Here is a 10,463-nt window from a genome sequence, read left to right on the forward strand (position 1 = left end):
CTCTCTTTCTTTTCCCCACAATACACTGATTTTTTTTTTAAACTTGCCCTAATTAAGACAGTTTACCTACTGACAGGCCTAAGTGATAAGACCTCAAGCCCTTCCTCAAATATCACTTTTGCAGTAATAGACTTGACCTCAGCCTTAAGCTAGCATCAGTTTTGTGCCAGCACCTATTGACATTACCACTGACCACAGTTCAATTATTATATCTATCAGCCTCTGAAAATATCATCCAGATTGGACAAAGGCCTGCAGTATTCCAGTTTACAACTAGATTCAGCTCTTCCACAACCTCTTTGTCTTCCCCTAATCCTGTTCAGCCTCTTCAGCTCTCTGTGGAACATGAGATACCAGAACACAGTTGATTCTCCTTTAAAGATCTCTTTTCATAAGGCACGAGGATACTTACCTGCGAGTACTTCTGCAGTGCGAGGAAATGAGGGTAGATGCCAGGAAGAATGTTGGGTCTGTTCCATTCCACAAGGAAGGTTGCAGCTGGTCAGTTATCTAGGAGTTTACAAGTTCATATTCCCAGGATTCTGAAAACAACAATTTGGATCAGGCATGACATTGCCTGTCCTGTATTTATATAAACCCCAGACCACCCACAGAGAAAAATGTAGGTGTAGCTCTCAGGTGTACACAACACCCCTTCTCCATTTTCTTGTTCAGTGGCCCATTCGTGGGTGTGGAGGCATTGGTGTTTGCCATCCAAGTCTCAAACCTGTTACAGGAACTTAGTTTCTCCCACACAATGTTGTTCATGAAGCCCCTGCACAAATGGCTAACAACACTCCAGTCTTTCTTTTCATCATCACCAGTAGGACACTCTTCATGTAATCAAAAGTGTGGTGCATCAAAGTGCCAGCCCACCAAGGTTTTGTTAGTTGTGGCTGTGGCATTTTGTCATAGTTGATTACGTTAAAACAGGGCACCTCTGCTTCCTTTTCATGTTCGGTAAGCCAGTAAGCCACTCGAGTTCTGCTGGTATATGCTGTCATGTTAGGTATACTGGTGTAGTTTATCACTGGTAGGATGAGAGGGTCACTCTAGGTGGTGACAGGTGGGCCAGGATGGCAGATCCAGCAGGGCTTCATCAGGTTACCCTTGGTGGCCAGAGCTTGGGAGAGCATAAGGAAAGCTTTATGTTTCCAGGTCTCTGCTGCCTTGTCATTGTGAAAAAAGCATATTGACAGATCAGTGCCCTCCCCCTAACTCTCCTGGGGCCTCAGATGTTCCTTACCTATTGGATAGGGGTTGAGCTGAGTTGGGGTAGGAACCCAGTCTGTTTATACCAGTCCCTGTTGATTGACCCAAACCTTTCAGCTTCAGTTGCCTAGTCCAGGAAGGGAGGTCACATCCTATATAAACTTGACATCTGATATGTTGCACACTTAACTAGAAAGATCAGCTGTCTCTGGCCCCACTAGAGGGAACCTAGCACTGTAGTATTGCTTGGTCCTGTCCCTTACCCTTTCTTTTTGAAGGACTCATTTTCTGAAATAATATTGAATTAACTTTAGGGTCAGAAATTTAACAGCTAATCATCACATGATCTTGGTTGGGCACTGAAGATAGACAATTAAAAAAAGGAACCCACAAATGGGAGAAGTGAATATAATGTCGTTACAGTCTCACCGATGCATCACAATGTAGCAATCCCTGGTTGTGAGGTATCATCCAGACTTCTTTGTCTCACAACCAAGAAAATTAAGGAGTATGGACGCAAAGGGAGAGGTTGGAGTGAAAGTTTAATAAGTGAAAAAAGAAAGCTCTCCACAGCAGAAAGGGAGCCTGAATGGGTTGCCATTTTTACAACTGAATTCAAAAGCTTTTCTACGAAACTCATCTCTGTAGCTATTTGTATAACTTATCTGTGAAGCTGTCTGTGCAACTCCCCTTATCTGTGTAGCTGTCTTTAGGCAAGCACAAAGCATAGCTTCTCCTGTTTGTGTAACTGTGGGTCTGTTTTAAGTAAGACTCCTCACTCCCCCTGCAAGCTCCCATGGAGTTCACCATGTACATGCCTGAAAAGGGGAGGAAACTTCTTCCTGGGAGCCCACTAATCACACAAAGAACAAAAGGCTTCTATGCTGGGCCTTACTTTCTTATCAGAGTAGCTGCTGCCTGAGTTTTCCCCCACTCTGCTCTTTTCGTGCCTGTGCTTGATTTTTCAGGCTTTCTGTTTAAAAGAATTTTGCCAAAGGCCAGCTTTAGCTGTCTGCCCAATTAATTTTTCCTTTTTTCCTCCCTCAATGTGATAACCTTAACCAGTGATGTGGGGCAGACACTATCTCCTTTAACTTTTGGAATAATTAATGCAGTAAATAGTAATAGTTCAAGATATTCTGTCTAAAATAGACATCAGTTATACTATCTGACATATGATGAAGTCAGGAATGGAACAGAAAGCTCTCAAACAATCCTCATTTCCGCAGGGCTTCTTTGTTTCAAGAGTACTTTAATATTTTGATAAAGGCACTTCACAGTAGTGGGTTCACAGTGTTTTATTTCTATATTTCACCTGCTAAAGGATGTGGCAGAATGTACCACTGAAAATGCTGTCACATTAACTACCTTCCAGGAGTTTTTCTCCAGTGTGTACTGACACCTCTTAAGGACAAAGGCTCTCCCACCATCACTGTATTTCTACCCACTATGAGCTCACTGTTGCCATGGTGATCACCAATGATAGGGTCCCTCTTCCAAAAGAGGCTTTCCTACTTTCTGCATTCACAGGATTTCAAGCTTTGTATTGAACCATAAGCTTGAAATCTTATGGAGGACTTAACCAGGTAATCAACTAGATACTTTTGGTCAAGGCTTTTCCGCATTTAATATACAGTTTTCAATTACGTGTTTATAACATAAAAGAAGATGTAATTGATGACTGAAGGCACGACCACGTTCACTGCATTTGTAAGGCTTCTGTCCTGTGCAAAGCTTCTATTATCTCCCGAGGGTGCACATCTGGCAAGTGGCTGTCCCACAAGGACTACGTTCCTATCTGCTAGGAGCCCGCTGGTGTTAAATGGCATCTGCGGGTTCACAGAAGGTATCTGCAGAGTCACCATATTAACAGGGCTTTTCCCCTGCGTGTGTTCACTAGGACTTAAGCTATGACTTGCTGTGGAAGGACTGTCCACCTTCACTGAATCCCCCCGTTTCTCCCTTGTGTGTATTCTCTTATGTTTAACAAGGCAAGACATATAGAAGTAGGCTTTCTCACACTCATCACAGCCATAGGGTCTCTCTCCCGTGTGAGTTCTGTGATGTACAATGAGCATTGTCTTTGTAATGAAGGCTTTCCCACAGTCACTGCATTTATAGGGTTTCTCTCCTGAGTGAATTCTCTGATGTCTAATGAGTCCTGACTTCTGTGAACAGGGTTGTCCACATTCAGGACATACAAAGGGAGTCTTTCCTGTATGATATCTCTGATGTGCTACAAGGCAAGACTTCTGGCTGAAGGCCTTACCACAGTCAATGCAACCATAAGGTTTCTCTCCAGTGTGAGTTCGTTGATGTATAATGAGATTGCCCTTCTGAATGAAGCCTTTTCCACATTCACCGCATGTATAAGGCTTCTCTCCTGTATGAGTTCGCTGATGTACAATGAGTAGTGATTTTCTGGAGAAAGCTTTCCCACATTCGCTGCATTGATGCGGCTTATTTCCCGTGTGAATCCTTTGATGTTCAGTAAGCTGAGATTTCCTGGGGAAGGCTTTCCCACATTCACTACACCCATGAGGTTTCTCTCCTTTGTGAGCTCTCTCGTGTTCAGTGAGCCTGTACTTCTTGTAGAAGGTTTTCCCACACAAGCTACACCCATGGGGTTTCTTTCCTGTATGAATTTTCTTATGCTCAGTGAGCTGAGACTTCTTGAGGAAAGCTTTCCCACAGTCAGTGCATTCATGGGCTTTCTCTATATTGCGTGTTTGCTGATGTTTAAGGAATCGTGACTTAGTGCTGATGAGTTTTCTATTTTCATGGAATTCAATTTCCATAGGCATTTGTTCATGATTATCAAGGAGAAAAGCTCCATCTCCATTAAACTCAGCAGGCTCCTTTCTGTTGTATCTTCTGCTCTGGTTGGTTAAACCTAAATATGATTTCAAAGTTCTTCCATGTTCATAGTGTTGTCCCATCCTCTTCAGTATTCTTTGGTTTTGCAAGTGCTGCTGCGGATGATCATCAGCTTTCTCAATTTCTAAGAGACAGAACAATAAATCCTTCCATGATCCTCACATGGAATAAAACTGCTTCAAAGATGCCTCGGGGTTGGCTGGCTTTTTACTGGAAACCCTATGATACCAACATGGAAGGAATTCCAAGTATAAACGTTCCCTATCTGTTAAAAACCTTTTAAGAATTGCAGTTAAATACACATAAGATAAAATTTGCCGGCCAGGCACGGTGGCTTATGCCTGTAATCCCAGCACTTTGGGAGGCCAAGGCAGGTGGGTCATGAGGTCAAGAGATCGAGACCATCCTGGTCAAGATGGTGAAAGCCCGTCTTTACTAAAAATAGAAAAAATTGGCTTGGCGTGATGGCACACGCCTGTAGTCCCAGCAACTCAGGAGGTTGAGGCAGAAGAATCGCTTGAACCTGGGAGGAGGTTGCAGTGAGCCAAGATTGTGCCTCTGCACTCCAGCCTGCCAACAGAGCGAGACTCCATCTAAAAAAAAAAACAAAAAATTTGCCAGCCAGGCACAGTGGCTCATGCCTCTAATCTCAACACTTTGGGAGGCTGAGGTGGGAGGATCGCTTGAGCCCAGGAGTTTGAGACCAGCCTGGGCTACATAGGGAGACCCTGTCTCTACAGAAACATTTTTTTTTAATTTGAAAAAGAATAATCCTGAGTAGGGAAACAGCAGACATAGGGATTAGAATAAATAGAAAGTCACGTTAGAATGTTAGATACACAGCATTTGACTTCATCCTAATTCTATTAGACTGTTGGGTGCTAAAATATGCCCTTCTCCATTCTGTAGACCATCATCACACTAACTTTCCTAGAGCGCCAATCTCACATGTGAAGGAAAATTGCAGTCAGTACTCTAACCTTTGTTAAAATAGAGATCACAGACTGATGGAACAGACTCTTTGTGGCAATAAGATACCAAATTATAAACTAGGCCTAAGGAAACACAGGCAACGGTTAAGTCGTACACCCCCTACATTTAAAGAATAAACTATGTTCTAACTGCCACGACTTTTTTTGTTCTGTTTTTTTCTTTTTCTGTAGCAGCTAAACAAACACTGACCTTGGGACAAGCAATATTGAAACAATTGCAGCTCCCCGACCACCAGACGCTGACTAACTGATGCCCCTCACCCCCAACAGCATTCCGAACTGCAGCTATGATTGGACAGGAGACTGATCTCAGTATCTTTCTCCTGAGAAACATCAGTGAGGCTGTTTTGGTCAGTTGCTGGAGTCTGTGCAGACTTTTCTTATATCCTGTAAAAGACCTCCTAGCATAGAGTCAAATTCCACCTCATTTTAATGTTAAAACTCCACTCCAAAATGAACATGGATATGTTACATATATGTTTGCTTGCTATGCACACGTTTGCTGATTCTCATAAAGATATTCCTAAGACTCCCCCATCTCTCACTGAACAGGTATGCAAAGCAAATTCTGCAAGGCAGAAAGCCTCCTGCAAGGCAAAAAAAAAAAAAAAAAAAAGAGTTTCCCCTCTCTTCAGTGATGTGTGTTTCTTTCACTTCCCCAAGGTCACATTACTGAGATTTGCGAATCATCTTTTGTTAGAATATAAAGTTTCTCTTTGTCTCCTCGATTTTTCAATTAACACCTTGTATCTACCTGGCTATGACACATTCTCTTATGTTCCAACAGAAAGAGAAACACAGCGATCCCTATGGACTTTCAGAATATGCAAGCGGAACACGCAGTCCTCTCCGCACAGCTCTGCCACTGCACCACATGTGGAAACTGTCACCTTCTTTATCATGCCCTACTTGCATAGATGTCATATTAGAATTTTTTTTTTCCACTTTACTGTCCCTAATATACTAATCCCTCACCTTGCCACTAACAGCCTCTACTTCCTGAATTTTGTACTTATGTCTCTGTTGGCATCGGTGAAGGGAACCCTTAAGGAACACGTTCCTACTTCTGAATCAAGACTTGAGGCAGCTTTACTTTTAGTTTTTCTTAGAACATCAACTACACAGTATTATTGCTACAATACTGCCACCAGGTGAAAGGTAACCTCTACGTAGAGCTAGAAAAATACGCAACTTTACCTCCACCACCATCCTAAATTACTGGCACAGAAAACTCACAGCAGGAGCTGAACAATAAAAGTTTTACCATTACCAGACGCATCCACTTTAAGTTCCCACTTGACCGTTTCCCAGCAAATATCTTCTAACACTGGCCTCCATGTGACCAGTTTCAGGCTAATCTCTTTTTTTTTTTTGAGATGGAGTCTTGCTCTGTCACCCAGGCTGGAGTACAGTGGCACGATCTCAGCTCACTTCAACCTCTGCCTCCCGGGTTCAAGCAGTTCTGCCTCAGCCTCCTGAGCAGCTGGGATCACAGGCGTGTGCCACCACACCTGGCTAATTTTTTGTATTTTAAGTAGAGGCAGGGTTTCACCACGTTGGCCAGACTGGTCTCAAACTCCTGACCCTCGGGTGATCTGCCCACCTCGGCCTCCCAAAGTGCTGGGATTACAGGAATGAGCCACCGCACCTGGCCTTCAGGCTAATCTTCTGACAGTCCCCACATGGCCTTGCATTTCCAGCTCTACAACTTCTTGTCTTGTCATAGTTCTTCATCTTAATTCAATACCTAGCTATGTCTCTTGCATATCAGTCTGTCATTCTCCATCTTGTCTAGACCACTGTAGGTTACATTTCTTCTAAAGTCCTACAATTATTTCTGTATTTACTATTCACTTTATCTTTGTATAGCCCTGAATTGTAACAAAAACATTTCATATGTTCAAAAGTTTAATTTGTAAATATTACATAAAAATTTGCCCTATTTTTGCTAATAAAATCTTTGCTCAAGAGAGACATTTCTGTTTCTCAGTAAATTCAGTCTCTTCTACTGTGTATTATGGCTACAGTTCATCAACTCATGGAAACAGCCCCCGAGAGACAAGCCCAGGCCCCCAACCCAATTCTAACGAAACCAGACTCGCAGAGCAAGAGGCCTTGGGATGGATAGTGTCATGAAAACTCCTTTAATAAAGATCTTGCCTTTAAGAAATGCTTAATAGATAGAAAAGTATGATCTCTCTTCAGCCTGGCTAATCTGTCCTTCGATAAAGAAATGCATGAATGACCAAGATGTATTTCAGTCTTATACAAGGAAGAACGAAAACCAGGCCCTTGACTCCAGAGTAGCAAAGGAACCTCAAGCACCACCAAATCCCACTGATATGATATCTATGGGAGTGGCTTGTGTGTGATTGGGGTGCAAAGTAGAATGGGAATCTAGAGATGGAAGATATTATTATATTGTAGTGTATTATAAACCATGTCATGAAAAGAAAATTCAAGGTGAAAAATACATACTGTCAGAATGCAAAAAACAAACCATAGTCACATACCTATGCCTCAGGTTTTTTTGTTTTTCTGTTTTTTGTTTTGAGATGGAGTCTTACTCTGTCACCCAGGCTGGAGTGCAATGGCGTGATCTCTGCTCACTGCAACCTCCACCTCCTGGGTTCAAGTGATTCTCCTGCCTCAGCCTCCCAAATAGCTGGGACTACAGGCATATGTCACCACGCCCGGATAATTTTTGTATTTTTAGTAGAAACAGGGTTTCACCATGTTGGCCAAGCTGGTCTCAAACTCTTGACCTCATGATATGCCTGCCTCGGCCCCCCAAACTGCTGGGATTACAGCCACCATGCCTGGCCTCCTGTGCCTCAGTTCTTATCTCATTTGATGAATCAGCAACTCTAGACAATGCTTATGGCATTCTCTCTCTCTTATATAAATGTATATATAGATATAAAGTATATGTATAAATGTATATACACATATATAGACACATACACATATATATATACACACACATGCATATACATATAAGTGCTGTTCTAGCAAATTAATCAAACTTGAGGAGAGGGTCTTGGGAACCTCTACTTTACAGCTGGTTGATCAGAAGCTGAGGTGACAACCTGGGACTTGCCACTGGCATTTGAAGTGGGAGACAGTCTTGGACTGATCCCTTAACCTGTGGGATCTGATGCCGCATCAGGTAGATAGTGTCAGAGCTGATTTGAAATAGAGGACACCCAGCTGATGTCTGCTGGAGAATTGTCTGAGGTGTGAGAAAACAACCCTATATATCCAGTGGCATAAATGCTGGGTTGAGTGACTATGTGAGACAAAAAAAAAACAGTTTGTTGTTTTTGCCTCAGAAACACAAAATGATCCTCTGACAAGTGATGAAGAAGAATGGGAAGATGTGAAAATCCAAGCAAGAAGAACTTACGGGAAACAACATCTAAGAAGAAATGAATAGGGATCAGTTCAGTTCCAAGAAGGGATAAAGGGGTATGTATGTTTCTCTAAATTCCTATAAGAAAAAGAGCTCTTGTATCATATGGGGAGAAGGATATGTGGCAGCTGTTTCTGTCTCCCTAAACACTTTCACAACTGTCATGCCTTCTCTAAACGACCAGAATGTGACTTTCACTGCCTTCCTCTCTTGCTGGTTCTCTCTCACTTACCTGGATGAGTTGGACTGTGGATTTCATCTTCTAATGCCCATAGCGGTTCTCCTTGTTCCAACTTGGTGAGGGCATCAGGTTTGCTAGCTTGAAACCCTGTTTGTGGGAAATGGGAGAAGACTTAGGCTCACTGAATTGCACTACATGGCTCTGATGATAGGAGAAAGGTACATGTTAGGGACTGCATAATTTGCATGTTAGCAAATTAAAGCGTTTTTTTCTAAGATGAAGGAAGATAGTGCCTCTTCCTCTGGGACCACAGAGGGGCCTGAGGATCTGCCATTTGGGAGCATAGCAGACACACCAAAGCTTCCAGAAGCTAAGGAAGCAAAGGCCACTGACTGGGCACCCTCTGAGTGACACAGGGCAGCTGTCCTCACCCACTGACACAAGGTTGCTGTAGTTCTCCAACATCACATCCCGGTACAGATGCTTCTGAGCAGGGCCCAGGAGCTGCCACTCCTCCCAGGTGAAGTCCACAGCCACATCCCTCAGGGTCAGTGATTCCTGTAATAACACAGTCCTGCTTAATATGAAGTGTTTCTCTTTTATTGGCATGGAAGAAATATGAAGTTGTTCTGCCCATTTTCACCATATAAGTTGCACCTGTACAGTTGTCCCTTGGTATACCCAATGGAATGGTTTCAGGATGCCCCACATATACTGAAACTGTGCATACTCATGACCCACAGTTGGCCTGGTGGAATCTGCTTATGGCACTCTGTATAAGTGAGTTGCACATCCTGAGAATATTATATTTTTGATTCAAGCTTGTATATAAGTGGACCCTTGCAGTACAAACTCAGCATGTTCACAAATAAACTGTATTCCTAGTTCTTTCAATATACTGTGACAGAAGCAAAGTCATAGTAAAATATTCTATCTTTTATAATAACCATGCAGCCATCCATTAATCCAACAAATCGTAAGTTTCTGTAATATGCAGCCATTAAATCCTCTTGCTAACATAAGAACATCTGCAGTGTTTTTCAGCACCTACTTGCAACCCTGAACTATATGCTATAGTCATATAGCATGAGCAGAATAATCTAGCATGATTCCCTTCATGTGAACTATACCATGATGTTTAGCAAAACAACAAATAAACTATGCAGTGGCTGTAAAAAATAAGCCATCATACATGTAAACATTGACATGCATAGATACATGTATATGTATACAAATGCATGTGTACATACACACACACACACACACACACACATGCAGACATAGATGTCCTCACAGGTAAATCCCTAGAACAGGAAGACAAGCATTTGTTAATGACATACTAGGGAATTAGGTAAAAAAGTATACAGAGGGGGAACTTTGTGTACTATTTAACTTGAGTCTTTCACATTGAAAAATCTATCCATGAGGTCAGGCATGGTATCTCATGCCTGTAAACCCAGCACTTTGGGAGGTGAAGGCGGGTGGATCACCTGAGGTCAGGAATCAGAGACCAGCCTAGCCAACAAGGCGAAACCTGGTCTCAACTAAAAATACTAAAATTAGTTGGGCATGGTGGCGCCTAGATGAAGCATGAGAATCGCTTGAACCCAGGAGGCAGAGGTTGCAGTGAGCGGAGATCACATCACTGCACTCCAGCCTGGGCACCAAAGTAAGACTGTATCTCAAACAAACAAACAAAAAAACTATCCATGAATCTGTGGTTCTTTCTGATACCAAATACACAGTGTCTTTTCCAGCAACACTTCTCCAACCCTTTGATTCTCTGATG

General features: G+C 42.6%; 2 protein-coding genes across 20 annotated transcripts in view; both read right to left on the bottom strand.

Annotated features, from left to right (window-relative positions):
• ZNF577 (zinc finger protein 577) overlaps positions 1-547 on the bottom strand; it is a 35,955-nt gene extending 35,408 nt beyond the window's left edge. For 2 of the 3 annotated variants that reach the window (XM_028839364.2, XM_077981644.1), the window contains exon 1: positions 413-547. In XM_028839364.2, coding sequence (XP_028695197.2) covers positions 413-479 — 67 coding nt within the window. In that variant the 5' untranslated portion in view covers positions 480-547. The remainder of the gene's footprint in view (positions 1-412) is intronic. The other variant, XM_077981645.1, reaches the window with a different exon arrangement.
• Positions 548-2,447: 1,900 nt separating this feature from the next.
• Positions 2,448-10,463, bottom strand: part of ZNF649 (zinc finger protein 649) — a 40,061-nt gene continuing 32,045 nt past the window's right edge. For 7 of the 17 annotated variants that reach the window (XM_077981628.1, XM_015124727.3, XM_015124728.3 and 4 more), the window contains 3 exons: positions 9,106-9,232; positions 8,726-8,821; positions 2,448-4,213 (listed from right to left, as the gene is read on the bottom strand). In XM_077981628.1, the coding sequence (XP_077837754.1) occupies positions 2,856-4,213; positions 8,726-8,821; positions 9,106-9,232 (1,581 nt within the window). In that variant the 3' untranslated portion in view covers positions 2,448-2,855. Of the gene's footprint in view, positions 4,683-8,725; positions 8,822-9,105; positions 9,249-10,463 lie in introns of all 17 variants that reach the window. The other 10 variants (XM_077981638.1, XM_077981633.1, XM_077981636.1 and 7 more) reach the window with 7 other exon arrangements.

This window comes from Macaca mulatta, chromosome 19 (assembly GCF_049350105.2).
Source record: "Macaca mulatta isolate MMU2019108-1 chromosome 19, T2T-MMU8v2.0, whole genome shotgun sequence".
Lineage (NCBI taxonomy): Eukaryota > Metazoa > Chordata > Mammalia > Primates > Cercopithecidae > Macaca > Macaca mulatta.